The sequence below is a fragment of the Pieris brassicae genome, chromosome 2 (genome assembly GCF_905147105.1).
Source record: "Pieris brassicae chromosome 2, ilPieBrab1.1, whole genome shotgun sequence".
Classification (NCBI taxonomy): Eukaryota; Metazoa; Arthropoda; class Insecta; order Lepidoptera; family Pieridae; genus Pieris; species Pieris brassicae.
Window position 1 is genome coordinate 21,244,985 of NC_059666.1, and position 24,114 is coordinate 21,269,098.

General features: G+C 32.3%; 1 protein-coding gene across 3 annotated transcripts in view; it reads left to right on the forward strand.

Moving 5' to 3' along the window:
* The window catches only part of LOC123720653 (leucine zipper putative tumor suppressor 2 homolog), an 89,390-nt gene that overhangs the window by 64,015 nt on the left and 1,261 nt on the right, over window positions 1-24,114 (forward strand). For 2 of the 3 annotated variants that reach the window (XM_045677353.1, XM_045677354.1), the window contains 4 exons: window positions 6,982-7,108; window positions 7,230-7,347; window positions 21,981-22,085; window positions 23,661-23,880. In XM_045677353.1, the coding sequence (XP_045533309.1) occupies window positions 6,982-7,108; window positions 7,230-7,347; window positions 21,981-22,085; window positions 23,661-23,880 (570 nt within the window). Of the gene's footprint in view, window positions 1-6,981; window positions 7,109-7,229; window positions 7,348-14,800; window positions 14,910-21,980; window positions 22,086-23,660; window positions 23,881-24,114 lie in introns of those variants that run through there. The other variant, XM_045677355.1, reaches the window with a different exon arrangement.

Genomic DNA, 24,114 nt, shown 5'->3' on the forward strand with positions numbered 1-24,114 from the left:
GACGATCATAAGTGACATACAGTTACCCTTTTTAAATAGAAGTCCTCCGACCACGTCTCTATGGCTCATTATTATCTCAAAACTCAAAAACTACGAAACGAAATATTTTCGTTTGAACTAATACATAGAGAGGTTCCTGAGGAATCTCTAGGTGTATGATTCCATATGGTTTTTGTTTCTCTTGTTCTGTTTGATAAACTTATAAACTAAACAATTATGTTACACGGAAGGATAAAGACAAGAATGTAGTGGCTGTGATATCTTCTTCGATACTTGGACGGCTTAGGTTGGTTACATGGAAGAAAGTTCTTAATTTTAAATGGATACAATACAAGTTTTTTTTATATTAAAAATTATACAGAGCAAGCGATGACCTTAATTTAACAAAAGTTTGACGTCCAATATAACCTGTGTCTCAGTTCAGATTCCATATGATTTAATGTAAATTTACTGATTGTTCAAGAAAAAATCTCGATACAAATTCACAACGTCGAAGTTACGGAGGCTAGTAAACCCTATAAAAAGGTTTCACTGATGCGTAATTAATTAGGAATTTTTGAACAGGAATGCTGATCAGGGCTCTGATGCGTTTCGTGACTTAACACTTTTTATAATTCGCACGAGAGATCCTTATATATAAAAACTAAATCATTCTTAATACACTTTTAACTACAACATGTTTTTAGAGCGGTTTTTGCCTAGAGTTTTGAGCGACTGTAATTTCGGTAGTGGGTTCGAACTCCGGCTGTGCACCAATGGGCTTAATGGGCACCTACGACCTCAAGGATGAGCGTTATACACTGAAGCCAACTAGGCCAACACTGCTGGAGAAGGCTAATTACCTACTTTATTATTAATAAAAAAATATCATGAAAAATACTGAAATCTGAGACATTAGCCAGAGGGGTTGTCGTTCCCGGCTTCCTCCCTATTTTACGAATTACTAAAAACGTTTAATAGTCTAATAGCAATATTTAACCATTTGTTAGCAGTAAACTGTTTTAAAAACGTAAATACCTAGTTTCTTTAACAAACAGCTATTTCTTATTTGATTTTTTTTTGTAATGATTTGTTGCTCAATTATTATCTACCCCACATAAAAACCCTTCGATTTAGTTATGTTAGTTTATTCAGTATGTATACGTAAAATTAAACTGTTACGATTAGCCTCACGAGATAAATCTTATCCATAGACTAGATACCTAATAAACTTTAATGTCATTTACATTAAAGGCTATTAAAACAAGTTGCAATAAAATAGCGTGTATAAATCTACCAAGCAACTTGTTGACGAACTCAATACCAGTAATTAACTACTACGAGTTTTGGTTCAATTAACATCACTTTTTTGACACTTGTATCACATAAATAACTCAAAATAGGTCCCCAGGCTGAGTCATTCCGCATATATCGAAAGCCTGGGATACAGCCAAAGGCTACGTCTGGACACTACCCGCCTCCCACATTTCCCATTTGTAAGACAAGGATAGCTATGTTTATGCCACTGTGGGAGAGCCCTGAGGGATTTGAAAATCGCTAAAATTCAATTGTTTTACGCACGCAAAACAATTTACGTCTAAAACGCGTATAAAAAATGTAATAAGCGGTTGTTATTATAATAATCTATTTCTGAATGTACACAAATATTTTAAGACAAGTTACAGTGCGATGGAATGGGGAAACGTCATACATAGTTCAGTTCGTCACATTCAACGAAGAGCGATTCGAATCGTCGACGACCAATCACTTTCCGTGCGGCTTGATCCCTTGGCGTTGCGTAGAGATGTTGGGTCTCTCTGCATCTTCTACCGCATTTACCATGGGGAGTGTTCAGAAGAGTTGTTCGGTCTAATACCCGCAGCTGAGTTTCATTATCGTACGTCAAGGCAAAATACAAAATACCATCCGTATCACCTCGACGTCCGTCGTTCCACAACTGAGCGTTTTCTAAGGCAGTTTTTGCCGCGCACCACCACTATGTGGAACCAGCTGCCCACTGAAGTATTTCCGAACCAATCGACTTAGGGTCCTTCAAGAAAAGAGCGTACCAATTCTTGAAAGGCCGGCAACGCACTTGCGAGCCTTCTGGCAATGTGAGTGTCCATGGGCGGCGGTATCGCTTCACATCAGGTGAGCCTCTTGCCCGTTTGCCTGCTATTACATTAAAATAGTTCGCGCTAAAGTCCCTTTTCAGAATACCCTAAGTCAGATAGAGGAATAATAGTTTCGGCGAAGTCTCCTTACAAAACTTCTCTTCAAAATGAGAAATATTGAATTCTCTTCCAAATAAAATTTCCAAACGTTTTACATCTTAAATTATATGTATAAGTTCTAATAAAACTAAATTTTAATGTATAATATATAATACCTACTTACATTGAATAAGTTCTAATTAAATATAATTCTTATTTAAAATGTTTTAATTATACCTTCTTAAGTTAAATAAGTTCCAATAAACTTAAATTTTAATTAATAATACTAATATTAAACCTACTTACATTAAATGAGTTCTAATTAAATTGAATTTTAATTTAAAATTCTTTAATTATACCTTCTTAAATTAAATAAGTTCCAATAAACCTAAATTTTAATTAATAATACTAATATTAAACCTACTTACATTAAATGAGTTCTAATTAAATTGAATTTTAATTTAAAATACTTTAATTACAGTAGAGAAGATATTCTCATTTTATTTATTTTTAGATCACTTTCTATCAAAACACAGTTACCCGACATATGAATAAAATAAACAAGATGATAAATTCATGGAACTTATGCAATTATAATCAACAGGATAGAGGTCAAACTCCTATGATGAAGTGTATCAGCGGAGGTATGAGTTAATAGCATATAATAGTAACAACGGTGATTTTGTATGAAGGTGCAATAAATCATGGAAGCCACCCAGGCGTGTCCGATGTGGGTCGACCACAATTCTATACTGGTGAGGTATAGTGATGAGCAATGTATCGATAATCGACTAACGATGTCTATTCAAACGGCTATTTGAATATGCTTAAAAGCTATCTGAATTTTTTATGTTCTAAAGTTTATATTTAAAAAAATACCACTTAACGAGAAACTTAAGTTATTTTAAATTAGTGCTTTAAATGTATGTACGATGTTTTGATTTATATATAATCGATCTAGATGTATAATTGTGACTACAAAATAACGTATCCTATTGGATAGTAAATGCTTAAACTTAAACTTTTGGCGACAGTTTTTAAAAATTCAGCACTATTTAAAAAGCTTTTAACTATCTAACGATTTGACAGAAAGCTCTAAATAGCGCTAAACTATGTCTGACATAAAAAAGTTCAGAACGCTTCTTCGTATAGTGCTATCATTCGGAGGTTAGCGATCATTATGACTGATGGTGCTTTGACCAATTGCTTAAAATTCAACCAGTTGTTCGTGACCAGGTCTCTAACTTGCCTTGAATGATTAGTCGAAGGAACTTGTATTTTTGTTACGTAACCTGAAGAAAGCTTCGATCGATATTTCACCCCGTCACTAAAAGAGCTTTCTAGTGCTTTTCGCGCTGTCGACGGAGTCAGCTTATCCTCCTAACATCAATGCATACACAATGTAGATTCGGTCACGTTTCCAATTGAGATCTCAATTCTTGTAGTTCTGGACACGATCGTGAAATATTATCACTGCGCCACGTATAACCCAGAAACTGAGTTTATTTGGTTCATGTAAACGAGACAGTTACTGATATATTTGTTCTCATTATAAATTCTGTTGTATGTAACCAATATGTTCGCGTGAATTGTTTTCTTTTTACATCCGATTATATTTACTATTTCTTAAATTTGTAGTAATTTATCGTTTCAGTTAAAATTTAATACATTTGTTGGTGTGTAGTTAAATTGTTTTTTATTTATATTTTTTTTGTATCGTTTAGTTTATATTGTTTGTTCAATTGTTACATCTGGGTATTTAATTTTTTATATTATTATATACATTAAGAGTTTTAGTTAATTAATAACAAACGTACTTTATATAATTGATGTGAAACTTCTTTATCGGCGTTGGAAAAAAATTGTCGTCACAATTTCGGTTACGCGTCACATTTTCCGTTACGCGCCATCTTTTTTATTGTCCCTACCACGGTTGATTCGAAGAGATTCGAAGCCATAACAATATCAATGATAGTAATAATTCTATTAGAATTAATGAAATTCTGTAACAATGTTAGTATATCTGTATTAATTCATGCCTATGATAATAAAAGACTTTTGTTAAACTTTATCTAAAATAACTTTATTTAACCAATTTCTGTAAAGTTACATATAGTAGATAATTTTTCGAAAAATGAGGTCATAAAGTTTTAATTCTTACGTGTGTACTAGTACAACATTAACGCACACATTTCTGATTATAGAATTAATTACTAATGTGAATTAATAAAATGATTGTATTCCAAATGGCACTTTTCTGTGGTCTTTGCACAAATACGCTGCAAGCCGAAATACCTAATTAATTCATAAACTAATAAAAGTGGAAAAGCCAGATTAATTTTCTTTAAAACTTTCAATGTGATACTATTTATTATTCCTTTCCTACTAAAGATTAGAAAATCTAGCCTAGAGTTAGCTAGATCAGCACTTTCTTCATCCGTCTCCGTAGGCCAATTTGTCAAGTACCAATATTAACCTAGCTGAAAAACAAAAGTAAACAAGATCCGCCGTTAAAATTGCCACTTCGGCAAAATTACTGGGCAAAACATCTGTGTTATTTTCTACTTAAACGTCGTTAAAAGTAGGTCGTAAAATTTGATAACGACTCAATTTACGTAAATAACACTGACTCCTGTAATATCGGGTTCAATGAACCCTAGATTATTTTTTTGAATGGAAGTTCGAAATTTAAATATTTGCTAGTATGAGTGATGGGTAGGGCATAATGTAATCATGTGATAACGAATGATGGGTGCCCTTATGAGAACTTTTGATAGGTATTTTGTCTTATTAACGACACAAAATCTGATAAAAAGCCAAGAGGCTGATTGCAGATGACAATGTGCTCTGGTACATAAAACCATGCTGGCGGTAATAGCGAGAAGGATTTTTATAGAAGGTTGTTTGAGCTTGTTTGCACCTGGCAAACAAGCTCACCTAATGTTAAGCGATACCACCACCCATGGACACTCTCAATGCTAGGGGGGGGGTTCGCCAGTGCGTTGCCGGCCTTTTATGAATCATCAATAATAATAAAATATTTCCGAATAAATATTAGGATATTGTGTAATAAACAAATAACTATAATATTGTGTAATAAACAAAAAAAAATAACTATACTTACGATTGTCTGCTTTAACAAAAAAAATATGATGATTATTATTATTATTATAACGCGTGCGTAGAGTATCGTACCTTGAATAGGAAAAGCGCCTTCTGTACATCTGATAATTGTCATAAAAATTCCTCATGTAAACAGAATAACATGAAAATTTTAAAAACAATACGTGGAAGGTCTATGGCCCTTTTGCTTCTAACTTCCAGGCATATGTATTTCATACCACTGGTTCAACCACTGGTCCATTTGGAACTTAACCTTTATTACTATTGCGCGTCTGTTGCGTACAAAATGTCAAATCCGTGCAGTAATAAAATAGATAAATGTATTATATTATTTGAAATCACCGTTGCGAATAGGATTCGAAAAGTACTATACAATAATGTTGTAAATTTAATCAGGCACGGATTTAGAGGTCTGGAGCCCTCGGGGCAACATAGGAATGGAGGGCCCCTGGCCTTAAATTATTTTCCAACGTGTACAATTTTTTTTTTAATTAAATTGTTTATTGTGAAACCAAAAAGACTCTTTTAGAATTAACCAAATAAAAATATATCAAACGAAAATTTATTGCAAGCTTTATTATTCGGAATTTAATACTTTTTTTCCGGAGGCTCTATTGTGGGGACTCTTCTTTTGTGGAGGCCCCGGGGCTGTGCCCCGGGTGTCTTTCCCTAAATCCAGCCCTGAATTTAATATATCTACTTAGTCATACAACCACCTATGTGTTTGACGTGACCTGACATGCAGTTAACATACAAATTGAAATATATATTTAGCTACGCGCTTGCTAGACTTCTAGCAGTGTGAGTGTCCATGGGCGTCGGTATCACTTAACATCAGATGAGCGTCTTGCCCGTTCGTACATATAAAATAAATAAAATAAACAAATTTTGTTATTATCAGATTTGGCCCCCCATCCGGAAGACCTTAACTTTATTTTTGCAAGCGGATTATACGTAGTCGACTTTTTGGGTATATAGACAGAATACTAGTAGAAATTACATTGATTGATTTTTTTATAAACAGTTAAAACACATTAAAAAAATATGTACAAGTTATTATTCTCGCAGCGGCCTTGAATTGCTTTACAGATAATATATTTTTTTATGTAAAAGTATGAGAAACACAACTAAAATAAAAAAATACAATGTAAGGCGAAAAATATAATTACAGCAATGAATTTACATGAAGACAAACTAATTACAACGGCTCGAAATCCGATGCTGGAATAGATAGTTGTAATGTAGTTCATAATAAAAAAATATGTAATTTTATATACGTATATTGTCATCTATTGGGATTACACCTTTCAAATCTCGACATGTAGGGTGTAATTATAGTTATACATTATGTATGTACGTTTTTGTTATGGTTACGCTTGATGAATAGATAAATTGTCTTAATACTGTTCGCATAATGGATGAGCGAGCGTGTGAATCAGTATTTTCTATAACGATTAGAAATGTTCCTTTATTAGATCAGGGCAAATATTACAATACTTTGTACCCGTTTTGATTAGGTGCGAAACGTGATAAATAAGTAATTAGTTTAAGTATGTTTTGTCACTTTTATTTATTAACAAAGTGATAGAGACAAAGGATTTTAATTATTGATATATTTTTAATAACTGTGTAACACATAAAATAATTTCACACTTGTTTGTTACAGGGAAAAACGGTTATCCGACCGATAGCGTTCAAGCCGTTGGGCGGGCGGCTCTCTGCGGGCGGGGAGCGATATGGGTCTACTCCAGTGTTGGCGAGTCGTCCACCGTCACTTATGACTTTATATGGTAGTAAGTAATTTTACTTTTTTATTTAAAAAAAATATAATTTACGTAACATTCTGTTTTAAAACGATGGAACTTTTAAATGTATTACTATAAGTATTTTATTATCAATAGCATTTACGTTTAGGTTCCTCAGACGTCCGAGACGCTCGTTGGTGTGGGTCCCCACAGCCAGCATCGCTGTCCGCCTTGCCACCTCCTCCGCTCTCCGCACCTCTTCATCAAAGGCATCACTCCGCTATAGTGTAAGTCATTGTTTTTATGTATTTATACTTTGTTACCATAATATACATAATTATACAAACAAAAAACAAAAAGTAAGTAGGTTCCATAAGTTATTAGGCAACAGGCGGCCTTATCGCTAACAAGCGATTTCTTACAGGCAACCCTAGTATGGGAGAATTAAAAAAGATACACCTACAGAGGGTAAAGTACATGAAGTGCATAATTAATTAGCAAAAAAAAAAACTCGAAATAACATGCAACTTTAGTTAACTAAAATTAAATAAAAGAAAATCCAAAGAAAAAAATATAAATTTAACTATAATCAAACAAATGATTTTAGCAGGGTAATAATTAGGTTAATTTTGTATGGGTATGTGGTTCTTATTTTTATTTAAAACTGGCTGAACCAGCGAACTTCGTACCGCCTAACAGTCAATGAATGTCGTGTTACAGATTAGCTGAACTTAATTTATGATTTTATTATAGTAATAGAAAGTAAAATAAATATTAAGTTCACTACTATTACCGAATTGAAATACTCAACATACACTACAAGGTTTTTAGGTCTGGGCCTCAGATTTTGTATCTGTTTCATGATCATTTGTTAATCGAATAGGCAAGTAGGTCAGCCTTCTGTGCCTGACGCACGCCGTCGACTTTTTCGACTATAAGGCAAGCCGGTTTCCTCACGATGTTTTCCTTCACCGTTCGAGCTAATGTTAAATGCGCACATAGAAAGAAAAGCCATTGATGCCCAGCCGGGGATCGAACCTACAACCTTAGGGATGACAGTCGCATGCTGAAGCCACTAGGCCAACACTGCTATATATTTAACTTGATTTATTTTCGTTAGTTTACACAAAATAAAATTCTTAACGCATGGAAATATATTTGACAATCCATATACCTTTTGAGTGACTGATATTATTCCACATTCCACAAATATAAAATACGACATTATCCGAATATTGTTTATAAATTATAATCCATGTATTGTATTGTATATAACCTTGTAAAGTTAATAATAATAGTTTAGACTTTAACTTTAAGTACTATAAACACTAATCGGCAAGCTTCTGTTATATATAACAGAAGCTATAAGCTTGTCCTTGGACATAGGCCTCCTCTAAGTGCTTCCACTCTTCTCGGTGTACTTCTCGGCTTACTTATATCATCTTCCCATCTTTTTATTTGTCTCCCTCATTTCTCTTGTCATACCGAGGAAGCCTATACAAATACAACAATCATAAACCGTAAAGCAAGCCAAAATCCGGCAGGCCGTTCTAGAGTTATAAGTGTTGAAACAAAAGATTTGTTGAAACGCGTCCAACAAAAGAAAACAAGTCCAGACACTATTTTGACGTTTTCATTCGAGGCTAATTATTCGAAATCTAAACTAATATATTTCAGCCAGCAATAATGACGTCTATATCATTAACTCAGTATTAAAAGCCTCGGATTCATTACAACCACGCACCGCGTAATATTTTTACCAGTAATTGCCGGTACTAATGATATCGCTGATGTAGTCGAGTAGACGAGAGCTTAACCGTGTACCATCGAGCTGGTTTGTTAGATTAATGATTAGTGACGGATAATTAATGGTTAATTACTTGAGTGCGATGAATCTTATTTCTTATTCGTGAGGCCGATTCAAGTTGATAACGACAGCGGTGTTAGAGGGATCGAGAAATGTATTTTTTTAATACTAACAAAAGTTGTTTATATACTGTTAATATATATATGTATGTATTTTTAACAAATTCTTATAGATTGGTGCCTGTGGCAGTGTACACTACACCTTAAATTCTGGCAGTATTTCCTCGCTGTATTGCGATACTTATTCGTTGAGCGACCAAATCACCAGCTCTGACTTCGATACTATGCACCAGGATTTCTATCTTCCAATATTTACAAATATAACAATATTACTTTACTAGGTACATAATCGTCAACTTTTAAGGCTTGGACAGTGGTTAATGGTTTAAGTTAAACCCGCTCTGCTCAACATCGTAGACGCGGTTGCTAAGAGATTTACACTAAACAATGCGACAAACGATTATGGTATGAACATACCGTAAAGACATTCTGTCGTTTTCATGTTAATGCTAAGCTAACGATTATATCATTTATATCGAATACTACAGAAATGAAAACTAGTTATGTGGCCTTTTTAGGTATTTCAACTTTATATACTAAAACAAAAAACTTAATCCCTTGGCTTTGCGTAAAGATGTGGGCTGCCAACATTTGCTACCGCATTTAGCATGGAGAGTTCAGAGTTGTTCGGGTTAATACCTGCAGCTGAGTTTCATCGTCGGACGTCGAGGCAGAATACAAAATACCATCCGTATCACCTCGACGTCCGTCGTTCCACAACTGACCGCTTATTAAGGCAGTTTTTGCCACACATGTGGAACCCACTGAACTATTTTCGAATCAATCAAGAAAAGGGCGTAACAATTCAAGTACCGTTAACGCACTCGCGAACCTGGCAATGTGAGTGTTCATGGGCGATGGTATCACTTAACATCTGGTGAGCCTCCTCCCTGTTTGCGTTATATAAAAAAGCTTTTAGAGTGATGAGTAACTACGTTAGTTCTCTGGTGCAACCTTGAAACCGCGGAAACATTATCCCTGTTGCGAGCTGCATGTGGTGAGACACGCTAACGTAAAGCCAAGTACTACTACTACTACTATGTGACAAGATTTTAAAAAAATACACATGGTGATAGAATTGTATATTTAATTCTGTTAAGGCTTTAAAAACTCAAATTAAACATTCATAATTTAAAGAGCTCGCCAAAACACTTCTCTGGACAACGTCAAATAATAACGTAAAAGTTAAATAACACAAATACACCTGTATCATTTTAAAGATAGTCTTAGAATTAGATAGGCTAAGAGATATTATAGACTGGTACTCTTTCGAATCGACTAATCCGTAACAGTTTTTGGCTCACGTGACTGACGTATAAAATAAATTATTTTTGGATTTTTTATCAAGATTGATTGTACTCGTTTTTCAAGCCATATTTTATATAGATGTCATTGACACTTTATCTTTCCTACTGTCAAATAACCTATAATATATTCTGATGTGACTGATCGAGGAACATAATTGCGCACAGAACAATAATCTTTTAACCAAGGTATAAACACACGACCTCGGGGTTGAATATCGCACTGTCAACTTGCTATCAATAGTGCTGGATTAAATTTCATGACTTATTATATTATTGCAATAATTGGGAATTATTATACGCGTTAAATAAAGGTTTTACATACATACAATTTGTGTACATGTTTGTTTTATAAATTCCCTTATTACATTGTTTTTAAACAATTGAACTTCACAATAGGTTGCTCTGCTATGAATCATCTGAATTATTATTCTTATTATAGAATCAAGGTTGCCAAGGGCTTTATCCTTACATATTATTAAACTAAGTACGCGTCTGTCAGTTTGAATGCGAGAAACACAAAAACTACCAAACTGAATTTTGTACAGTTTAAACTGCGAGATAGTGTGATTCTCGCAGGCAGGTTTGGGGGTATAACTTAATATAACACATATAAAAGACCTTGCAATACACAAAACACGAGAGCGATACTACCAGCAGTATAGTAGTCAATATACGTAAAACTAAGAAAGCAATATTAAATTCGTATGAATAATATAAATAGTATGTCTTTAATTACATAAGTATTTATGTAGTTCAAACTAATGTTCAAAGTGGGTAATAATGATGGGTAAAATATATTTATGATTTAACCCAATACCATTATTATAACCAAATCAAACGAAATAGAGCTAAATTCCTTGAATTAAATAATAGAAAATATAGTGTGGCAATGAGAACTTCATAACAATAACTGTTATCTTGAATATGATAAAACTTACTCGATAGTACATCTGTCGCATCAGAAATTGTTTAAGACATGAACATACCAATGACAAATACCTACAGAAGCAGCAATTGGCCTAGTGGCTCAAAATCTTGTCGTCGTAGGTTAGAACTCGGCTGTGTACCAATGGAACTCTCTTTAAGGCATCTATCCCAGCACGCATTGCTGTGTCAGTGCTTGGGGGTGGACTGCGGTACGCAATGGAGAGCTGGAGCACTGAGGCGCGCCGGCCCGTAATAACAACTAGTTATGTAAAACATTAAATTAATGTAATTTTATCAATTATTTTTCTGAAATGGATTACTTGGCTTGCGATAAAATATATCGTGTAAATTTCAAAATCATGTTCTATATACATTTTCGTCATAAAATGAATTCAAAGTGTCAAAAATTGGCTATGTTAGGATTTTTTTTCTATCCAGCGAAGTTATTTAAATCGTGTATCGATCTTTCCAAAGGGATACATAATCTACTCAACTCCACCATATATTTTTTCTATTCGCCATACATCAAGAAATGTATAGAAACAATGTACTTTTTTTAGTTTTGCGACCTTATAGGCTCTTAATTTGATACTCTCCCATGATGCCAATGTGGTGAGGAAATCAATGTGCCTCAGACCCAATAATGAGAAGGACTACAGAGTTAAAAGGCCGATCACAAAATTATCAGGATTAAGGCTTGTAGTTCTGAGTTTTTTTCGTCATAATTTGTTAATGAAGCCAAACATTTATTGACATATAACCTAGAACGTTAGTTTAGATTACTAAATTTCGTAACTGCAAACGTATTAGTTGCAAAACTGAATCTCAAACTTAAATTACTGCTATCAAAATCAAGGTAAGTTTTGCAATATTTAACAGCTAGAATAGCCTGGATATTGTGATTTTACTCATGTCCGACTAATGAACTATCATACAAAACATGTAAGTAAAAAAATATTTACTTTTAAGTTTGTAATGGAACAGCTGTAATGTAACCGTGACAAAGGAATTTATTACTTAAAAGGGTTCCCAAATCTTACGCATTTGTTTTATATAAATCGTTCAATTCTTAGATGAATTGATATCCCATTTATTATAGGACCTTGCTAAATGTTTTATATTCGAAAATTACACTAGTTACTATTACACTAGCTATTACACAAGAACAGAGTTTCTTTCCCTTAATAGACACTGTAAGTAGTGTCCAATAACCTTCTTATGTTAAATAGCCTTTTTAGAAAATTAGCTTAGTTTTAAATCTTAAGTTAGGCTAGATCGTAATGTTAAATGATATCTTAGTTTCTGAAGAAAGTCTCTGGTTTCTGGACCAATTATAATATTGATAAAACATTCATGTATATAGATGGTGTAAAATAATATTAACGTGAGACAAAAGTTAGACATCGATTATGTAATTTTATTTTTAATTTATGAATTATTAGTGTACTGAATGATCTAAAGAGATTGAAATGGAGTAATATTCAATCAATCCAGTAGTTGATTTAATGACATAAAAACATAATGTATGTTTGTATATTATTACATAAAGCCCTCCTTAGCTAGTTTTTCGACATGTGTCGTATACTAGTTCGATATCCTGAGAATATGATAGCAACTGGTTCCCAGGACGAGACAATTTGGACGAAATGTCAGTGACTCAATACTAATTAAACTTATTAATGAACCCTCCATTTGTAGAGATATTTGTGAATGAATGGAGCTCTAAAATGATGCTTGTTGCAAACAAATTAGCTTTTTAAAACAGTTTTCTTTAATTCAGTTGTATGCGTTTGACACAAATTATAATCCATGAAAATTATTGTGAAATATGTTTCCTCATAAAGTTAAAAAAAAACTATTGCCATAATATTAAAAAAAATGTAGCAAATTTTTTTTCCATCCATGTCCATGTAGAAAATAGATAGATCGATGGATACAGAGAGTACGTAAAATTCTACTTAATACATACATAGTGAAGTCATAATCTTTAACTATTATTTTAAGTTTAGTTCCTTTGTGTTATTTCAGAAAGTTCTTTGACTTTTGACATTTGACAGAAGTCAAATGAATAAAGGAATAAATACTTATATGAATAAAATCTATTACACAAGGCAATATATATATATCAATTCGTATAGAAATATCATCTCCTCATGAACTTAAATTATTATGATCTGTGATATTAATATATGTAGGTCTCAATTATTCAATTACTTAATTTTATATGACTATCGATATTCTATCATATTATATTAAGACGTAATTCATTTATGTATACAGATAAATAGTCGATAAAAAATATTGATTTTATAAAAATCGATTAGAGACTTGTCACTTTGTTCCATTACAATACATAATGATTAAGACAATGCCTAGTAGTAATTAGTGGTTTGAGCCATGGACGTCTCTATGGGTCTATGTATTTTAGACTAGCTTTAAGGTAAACGTATTTTATGACATGTGTCATACACACAAGTCTCAATTACTTGTCTATAAACGAAAATGATAACAGACACACCTGCAATCTATAGCGCCATTCGATTATTATTGATCATGGATTATAAGAAACAAAATAATTATATTTATATTATACTATAATTATAATCAGCTGTCACTAATAAAGAATTAAATACTTATATGAATAAAATCTATTTATCAAGACAAAATATATACCTATTCACTTAAATTATAATTATATTATTAAAATAATATTTATAATTTTAATAAGATTAAATTAATGATCAAACATCCTATTTCTTTTATAATGCAAAGTGTTCTAACAAAAAAAAACATCGAATTAAAGTTTAAATGACAAGCCAAAACTCTTTTTCACAGACTAAAAAACAAATTAAATAAAAACATTAGTAACACATATAATAATCAGTTAACACAGACAATCAATAATCGAATGAATCTAATCTTAGAATTATAATTATTTCTTTACAAACATACTATATTTATATTTAAATATTTTTAATATAAATAATAAGTTATCTGTCGTATACTAAAAATTACACCATCCTGAGTAACGCAAAAAATAAAAAAAACCCTAAACAGAATAAAGAGGATGAGGAAGTATTATGCGAAATGTCAAATAAATCCAAAAGCAAGAAAAGAGCTTACCAATACGAAAACAGTCTTTCTGGCATTGAGTACCCATACGTTCTATAAAAATCTATTTGGTCATTAATAAAATATTATTCCTATTAAAACAGTAAACTATTTTTTAGTAGCTGAATTTTGAGTGGAGTATTGGCTCTTAGCATATGTGTTTCCGATATACTGTCGGGACATGTTTAGCTCCATGCAAATAAATACAAATGAAATCGCGACACCTGTGATGCAGCGCGCTGATTCATAAATTAAGGCAAATGCATAAATTCCAAAAAAAAATATAGTTTAAATGGTCACCAAAGTTCAAGTATTTGTCCTATTTTACGCTCAAAGTTTACTGTAACTAAGAAATCTTAAAAAAATGGCTTTGCTATTGTGATATTATAAAAACGAATAAACAAATAAATTGTTTATTACCGTGGACATTTTAGCCGTTCGGTATTGCTCATCGCATTCATACAGCGCGCATCGCGCCTGCCGCGCGTGTCTATTATTTTTTATTAAGAAAATGATTGTTAATTGTCAGTGAAAGTGACAGGGATGTGCTCTGTTTAATCTGTGATTACCATGTACAGGTGAGGGATTGCTAATTATAATATGTGATTTGGCCTATCAAATTGTATTTTTGCAACAAATATTCTAATATTTACTTATTTTAAATTCTTATGAATTATTGTATAGTATATATATATATATGAATATAAACTTCATGAGTTTAAATCACATGAAACTTGTTTTATACTCATCCCTAACTTCCAGAATGAATTAACACTATTCTACTTACATATGAAAATGTTTATACATTTGTTAATTTAGACATTTTTTTTCTCTCACACAAGTAAACAAAGTTTACCAAAGGACGGTATATGTAATTAAAAGATACCTTGTCCCATACTTGTAGGTTATTGAGTATGTATGATTCATGCTTGAAATATTTATCAAGCCATCTACCAGACTTAACCTGCATAACTGATTATTTAAAAATAGAACGCATTATCGAAACAAACAATTTCCCAATTAAAAAAAGGTTTTAATGAAATTGTAATCTGTGAACGTGACCAATACGCGAAATAAAAAAAATTGTACCACCTATCGTAAATTTTATACAATAAGTTACGTGTTTTTATTAATGACATTTTATGATAATTGTTACTTGTGACACGCGCCCAAAACAAATAAATATAAGCGCAAAAAACACATAAAAAAGAACTAATCTATATTAAAATTTATACTAACGATTTTCGACCTCATTCATAATTATGAGTCAATTGACCGCACCACAGATAATGCACAATTTCCTTCAATTCTATTATCTAGTTCGCTTCCTTCTATGTCTAGTTATGAACAAACATATCAATTTACTACCGATATAATTATAAAAAAAAATATTGCTTTTGGATATTTGTGTATTAAATATTTTGTTTTTTTACTCCGAAAAGTCATTCTAATAGTGAAAGTATTTTTACGTATTTGATTATCTATTATAATTTTGTTTTGATGTGTACGTACTGTGGTAATTTAGGATTTGAGATTTCGCATGGTGGACTTTTCTCGTAGTTATTGGGAAGTGATTTTGGGATTTGACGTACATACTGACGTGTGTACGTCAAAGTTGTACAGGATTTTGTCATTCGAGAGTCATGTATTGGAATCTCACCCAGACTTCTCCAGATAAGACATATACGTATAACCTACATTGTTAAGATTAGATTTTTTACGCGCTGATTTTCTTCCTGAAGTTAATTTAAGTTACACGTGCGCTCGTAAAACGCATTCGTGTTAATTGCCATTAACTGAGTTAAAAATACAGAAGACTCACGATATTTTGAAACTCAAGGGACCAGAGAAAATCTCCAAATCAGCAAGAGTTCAAAATAACAAGGGATCAAATAACCAATAAGGGAAATTCGTGATTTATTATTTGTATATCATTAGTATGAATTTAACCATTGTATACACATAATCATTTTGAGTGACCGACTTTAGTACTTTAACAAACGACAAGAACATATCAACCCCTGAAACTAATAAAATCTACAGGATTAATTCAAATTTGTCAATTACCCATTAATAAAGTGCAAACCGTGTGGATATGATAAAAAATCTTAATTAATTAGTTCGGATGAGTTTCATCATCAGACGTCAAGGGAGAATACGAAATTCCACCCGTATCACTTCGTCGACCGTAATTCTATAACTGAGCGTTAGGATCGTTCAAGAAAAGATCGTATCAATTCTTAAAAGGCCGGCAATGCAGTCACGAGCCCTCTGGCATTGAGTGTCCATAGGCGGTATCACTTAACATCAGATGAGCCTCCTGCCCGTTTGCCCCCCTTCTATACAATAGTCCATGGTTACAGTGGATTCTGGTCCTTCCGCTATAACTCGGCTACTCCAGAATGGTTTTGGTCTGCTCTTATCCAGCCGAAGACAATCTTCACAATTTGAACGATTACTTCCTAACAAGCGAGGTCTTCAAAAATAATTCACATATTGTAGCAAAAGAAATCAATTATTTCAATTTAATTGTTTGCGAAATATTGTTAAATAACAGTTGATTGGTGTCCGGTTTTGGTGTTTTAGCACATTCCAATTAACATGTTCGTAATAATGAATACCTTTATTCTTATTTTTTATCCTGCAGAAATTTTAATCGCATTAGTCGCTGCGTATGAATTGGATTTCAACTTGGACTTACATTTTTTGACATAACTTTGAGGTTTCAAAAACTTACACCGCGCACGCTTGTAACTCACACTCTAATACAGAACGTATTATACGCACACACACCCATTCACATACCCATACATTCACGCATAAATAAGGTCTTATAAGACTTTTGTTTGAATAGATATAACACGATGATTTTATATAAAAAAAATGTTGTGAATAATTGGACTTTAGTCACCCACAAGACAGAGGCTGTGGACTAGATCAATTTTGCCACAAGCGTATTTCTATCATGAATAAAGTATCAATAATTATTAGTTTTTTTGTCGATTTTTGTCGAAAAATTGTGATATAATGAATCATAATTATACGTACCAGGAAGTTTAATTTCATAATATTCCTCAAAAACCCCTATAAATTAAACATTAAATACAATGTGTAAAATAACTGTTAGTAAAACCTTTCGAGTGTTGCAAATGACGCGTCTGCGCAGTTCCGGTACATCCCAGCGCATTGTAACCATTTTGAATAAAACAATGCCTCCATAGGGCTATATATACTTATATATTAACAAAAGAGTTAATTAAACGTAACCTCGTATGTATGTCCTAAGGAAAGAGAATAAAAAAAACTAAGATTATTGAACTAGTACAGCATCTTTTGTTATATTTGTGTCTTTACTTTATCATGGAACATTACGATCTAGCCTAACTTAAGACTAAGTTAAGCTATTATTATTTTTATTTTATTTACTAATAAGGATATTTGAGATAAGAAAGGTGTGCAACAACAGTACTACAGTGTCTATTAAAGGGAAGACATTCTGTTCTTGTGTTCAAATTTTTCACTCACTTTTTAGCACTTAATGCTAACGTGCTCTAACACTTTAGTTCCTACATATTGTTGTCTTTTTAAATCTTCTCACTAGGCCCGTGTTGTGAAGGAGATGACACGGTGGAGTCTTATGTTCTTGGGCTCCGGCAGTCTTTTTTATTATTGTGGCGTGGTCCTCTACTTTCAGGTCCCGGTAGAGATAGTTGTTGCGAATGTACCAGGAAGCATTGAGCATCTTAAATAAATTGGAAATGGTAGCGTTTTTTTTTGATATATTATACAATTAACCATATTTTATACCAATTATCACTCATGTGTGAGAATGTATCAGTGATAATTGCGCACAGACAAAGTTTTTCTATTGTCATTTGACTCGCGTCACGTCGATACGTTAGATCTAATAGTTATTGTAATAATAACGTTATATTTTTGTAACACCTTACAACGAATTGCTTTCGCATCCACTGCCACTTTTTACAGAAGTTAAGACAACACTCGCTGAACAGAAATGCTGCGCTGATGTCGAGGTACCTAAACTGAAGCTTTAGTGAGGTCAAATACAAATCGTACTAAAAAAATGATATTGTAAATTGTATGACTGCTATAATAGTTGGATCGCTCTCAAAGGCAATATTGAATAACTAAATCATATTATCAAAGATATTTTCTATGTTAGCCTACGATCTTTTCAGCCCACCTAATAATTAATGTATTCAATATTTTACCTATCAAATACGTCGTAAACGTCTTGACGAATTTGTTTTATACAATGAATATAAGAAATACAATTTTATATCAATTAAATTCCATTATTTTACCTTTTATATACAATGACGTGACGAAATTAATTCTATTGATGTGAAGGAAGTAGTTAGTAATTGCGACAATTATTTTTTACAGAATGCATTTTAAAATGCAATTCCATTTCTAGAATCGTTTGTGTGTCACGCAATGATAACACGGATTTTGATAGGTGTTATCTGAATTCCTTTGCGTTATACGGATTTATTTTTATTCCTGAATATGATAAAACTTGTATTACTTTATGTACCTTACCTTCAGTAGGTATTTATGTATATATACTAGGTCTTCCTGAAAGAAATCGCTTGTAAGCGATAAGGCCTAGTATCGTGTTTTTTTATGGATGTTTAAGGTAACAAAATCTAAATATATTTAAACACCAATGTTAGATTTTCAAATTGGATAGTTCTAGTTTATTTTTCTTTATTATTATTATTTATTTTCTGTATCAAATTGTTATTTGTGCACACATGTCATTGATGCACGCATGTATCGTCTATTTTGTCTGTTGTGTGTTCTGTAAGTATATGATTCGTTACAGCGACTTTTAGCAATAAAAATATATTACAAATATTCAAATTTAACCAAGTATGTTTAAATAATTTTATTCTTATTAATCTCATCGATAGTTGTTACGCCACGATGCGCAAGCGAGCCCTAAAATCATACTAGCGCTAATATCGGGAAGGCTGGATTGCCCTTACATGTCATTGCAATGTGCCTTTTTTTTAATATTATGGTTGAATATACTTTAAATCTTCTAACATCTATCTATATGTATGATAATATGGTTACTAACTCAATATAAACTTATGGACGTATCACTGTCTGCTTGAATAAATAAATTTTTATATTGACATAATGAGAATTTTATTTTCATGAGAACTTATTATGCCAATTGCACGCTATCGGACATCAGTTTTAAATTTGCAATATAGTCTCTTGTGTGATTTTCAAGCCCTTTTAAATTTATTAAATACAATAATAATCCGAATTTTTATTAATATTATTAAGTTCGATTTGCATGTGAAAAATATTTTAGCAAAACATTAACAGTTTCTTACTGTTAATAGAAATTGTCAACAAGTATCATCTATTATGAAACCTTATTACTGAATCCCATTTTAATTTTCAATTCCTTCAGAATCCCAAATGTATAAAAAGGAGATATTTATTCTACCATCAGACCTGATAGACGCTGTTCACATCTTAACAACATTTTTTTTTATCTAAATCATTCCCAAATCTACTTGAGCAGACACAATAAATTAGCCTTTTCCTCAGTAGTTGCCTGGACATCGCTCGGAAGTGATAATGGAGGCTATTCTCATTTAATTATTTTAAGGGTATTGTATATTTTGCAACAATTAAATAAAATTTCAGCTATATCGGCCCAGCACTAAAGATATAATAAAAACTTGTTAAGGATTAAATACCAAAAAACAAAATGAATAATATTTATTGACTGTAACATAAAACTACACAAATTTTTATGCTGTTTGAAAAGTCAAAGAACTTTTGAAGACCAGCTGATCCAGCAGGTTGATAGATGAGATAAGGTCTGCTAGTAATAGAGAATTTCATAACGCTTTAAGGCCAATTTGAGATGATCTCATTGATAGAGTGAGCTTGCAACACGCCACGCTTCGTCGCTGAAGCAAGGCGGGCTGTCGACCGAGACTTGCCTTGGTTTAAGATTCTTTAGATATATAGGAGTAGACAGTGAAAATATTTTATATAAAATATGTTAGGAATAGCGCATAAATTACGAACGTTGAACGTTAATAGTATATCATAATAAAGGAGGTTTGCTCTCTAAAGATTGCTTGTTACCATGGTTACCAATCTCGATGAACATCGTAACCATGGTTACAGTGTAACTAAAATATTTAGCTCAAACTTTGGACATATGTCAAGAACAAAATCCAATACTTTTTTGTATATCATCTAACACTGTATAAACATTTTTTTATTTAAGGTCAAATATTATTGGATGAATAAGATATGGAATTTAACATTTTAATACGATTTATTTTATCGTAATTAAGGTCATACACGCTATTAAACTACTTCCAGTAACTAGGGAAACGCGATTAACTGCAATTTGCAATTGAAAACAGAATATGATAACACTTCTTTCTGTATGTAATACAAAACACGTGTCCTAAATTGTCTAACTTGAAAAGGATACAAAAAAGCTGGTTTACCTTTTAGTGACGCATTAAAAATAATAATATTTTAAAAACTTTACCGTTTTACGACCATTTACAATCGTACGTTACGATAAGAATGCAATTCATGGAGACGTGAATGATCGCGCTCGTTCATCGTTTACTATACGATAATTTAGTCTAATATTTTCGTGGTTTTCGAGACTAAACAATGAAACCCGACAAATGAATGATTTGTTCAACGGATGTAGACGTGATGTTTTTACATTTTTAATTTTCCGATGAGTGAACTGACAAAAGGTTTGCTTCATGTCAGTTTGTATAGTGTAAGAAGTAGTCTTTGGTAAATATTTTAATCTATTATCTATGCATTATCTAAATGTAAATAATTACCGCATTGGAGTTATCTGTATGGAGTAATATTATTTGATATATTTTGTAAAATAAATAAATAAAATTAACATAAATCGACGTGAAAAAATATATAAATATAGCGCACTGTTGGCCTAGTGGCTTCAGCGGGCGACTCTCATCCTGAGATCGAAGGTTTGATCCCCGGCTGCTGCTAATGGACTTTCTGTCTATGTGCGTGTATAACATTCGCTGGAACGGTGAAGGAAAACATCGTGAGGCATGCCTTAGACCCAAAAAGTAACCTACTTTGATCTACTTCACCTGACTTTAAAAAAATATATATATAAATCATAATCTACGAACACCTTTATAACTAATAGCTTATATAACGCTGACTACACTCGATTTTTATTTGTATAACAATTTTAAATGTATTTCTATTAAATATTCGCAAAAGTATTGTCCTGTATCTTTGAAAATCTTGAAAATCTTCGCGATTTGCGTCATTCTTACAATTGCGACTGTCACCGAGATCGGCAATAAGTCGTTGCTTTAGCGGTTTTTTAAATTGTTGCCACGCTCTGAATACTTATTCAGATGCGAGAGTTATAACGACAATTACTGGCTATAACCTTATCTTTTGTACTTAAGTTTCTGAATGATGTTTTTTCGTAACTGTTTTTGTTTTATGCTCTATAAGGCACGAAGGTTGAATATATGAACGTTCAAAAATTTAATCTTTTAAAGCCCGACGATGGGGACAATTTGAGGGGTCTATTCGAAAATCTTTACTAAAAGAAGAATGTAACATTTCAGAACAAAGTCCAGTGGCGGTCTGGTGGACAGCAAGGAGCCTGTGCCTGCTCCTTCACCAGCTGACTCCGGAGTCTCCGAACTTGAGAGGGATCAGCATGATTATAGGTAAGACTGCATTTATGTCAATTGACATGACATCTTCGACACTAAGTTGTGGTCCATTTTACCGTTAAAAAATTCCGGGTCGAATAGCGTCGCCAACTCGAACTCAAATATTTAGTTTGTTTTGTTATTCTTACTTATAGAATATATATTCTTCTGTCATCTATGATCGATTATTAAGGGCTGGTTCATTTTTATTATTCATAATTCAAATGGACTTAGGAGTGTCATTACGGACACATTTACAGAAGATATATATGTTATCTGTTTATTTGCTGTATAGATAAATAACCTAGATACTGACTGCGCCATCTTCCGGGCTGATTTGTCTAAATTTGTCTGCACGCATACAAAGAAATTCATTCAAATCCGTCCCGCTGTTTAAAAACAATTATATATAAAGATATATCCAGCTCCTCTGGTTGAGATTTCATATGAAAATATCAACATAAATATGTGTTTCTCTTAGTATATATAAAATATATCAATAATCCAAAATCGTTACTAGTTTTACAGAGGAGCCTGCGTAATAACGACGATTGCTATTGTGTCAATAGCTTATCTTAATTATAAAATATTTAAATAAATAATACTATCTCGCTTTTATCTAGCAACCGCTTTACATCTAATATATTAAAAATCGTTCCATTAATTGAGTCTTTATATAAGACCGTTAACAGGTTTCGTTTGATAAAAAATTATAATATAAGGAATCTTAATGATATTTGTGAATATAATTTAAGATAGTATGAGTCCTTTATTTGTTCGTGCAGATGTTTCCTGATTTTATAAATACTTTCTATTTGATTAGTTACGTAATTCAAAACAATTTAAACCGGCGTTTTAACTTTATACATAAGCCACATCTTCCACCTTGAACCTTTGATTTTAACAGTTTCCTTCCCTTTACATAGTCTGAAAAACCGGCTCTTAGGTAAATTAATGTGTCCCCCCTAGCATTACTTTAGATAATTATTCGATTTATATTAACATCGATTTATCTGAAATACGCATTTGTTTATTTATGCTATTTCAAATAATCCAATTGAAAATATTTTTTTATGTAGATATAATGAAAGGCTATACGTTGTATAACATCCCACTACGGCTGAATATATGCAGCTAAAATCACTGAAACGCTTTTTATTAGATATAATTATAAATTAGTTGCTATTTTACTAGATACAAAGACTACAGGTGAGAAAATATCACTTTATAACGAAACTGTAATCTTATAAAGGGGTTTTTAACAATAACTTTGTTTTTAAAACAAAATTAAGTATTCAAAAAATTTATTTAAAAGATATCTGTAAAAAGGCTACCACGAAGATGTTTAAGTTGATTTTTAGATCCATTTTTTAATCACTTTTTGAAAATGGTGGGTATATTTCGTTAATGACATGACTTAAAAGATTTGTGGCTGCAATCGATGCGATGAAAACACAAAAAGTAATCGGTAAATCTTACGATGAAGTCTCAATCAATATGACTTTTGTAAAATTGAGCTGCTTTTTTTTATATACAATCTTTTAAGATTTAATAATATGAAAGTATCTTTATCAATGATCTCAATTTCAGTACAACAGACCGCTTCCGCAACCACGACGCACGTCTACGTGCTCCCCGACTCATGCTACAGACGTACGGTGGAAGAACGAGAGACGAAAGAGACAGTGAACTAGCTAGAGTTAGAAGAGATAGAGCGCTATTGAGGCAGAGATTAGAGGATACAGAATGGAGTCTCTGTCAACGAGCTGGAGAGATTGCTCTATTGAAGACACAGCTTAAGGATGCTCAGGTGTGTATTAAAGTATTATGTAAAATATTGTTAGAAAATTCTTACAGAACCCTTACTTGGATAAGGAAAATTGAAATTGACGTTATTAAATTATATTAAACTCAGACTCAAAATAACTTTATTCATATATACAAGTACACGTCAGAAACGAAGTTAAATTACATTTACTATCAGTTCGCAAGTCAAAGGCGTAGAGCGAGCAAGTAGAATTAGTTAAGTCATTAAGCTTCTTGA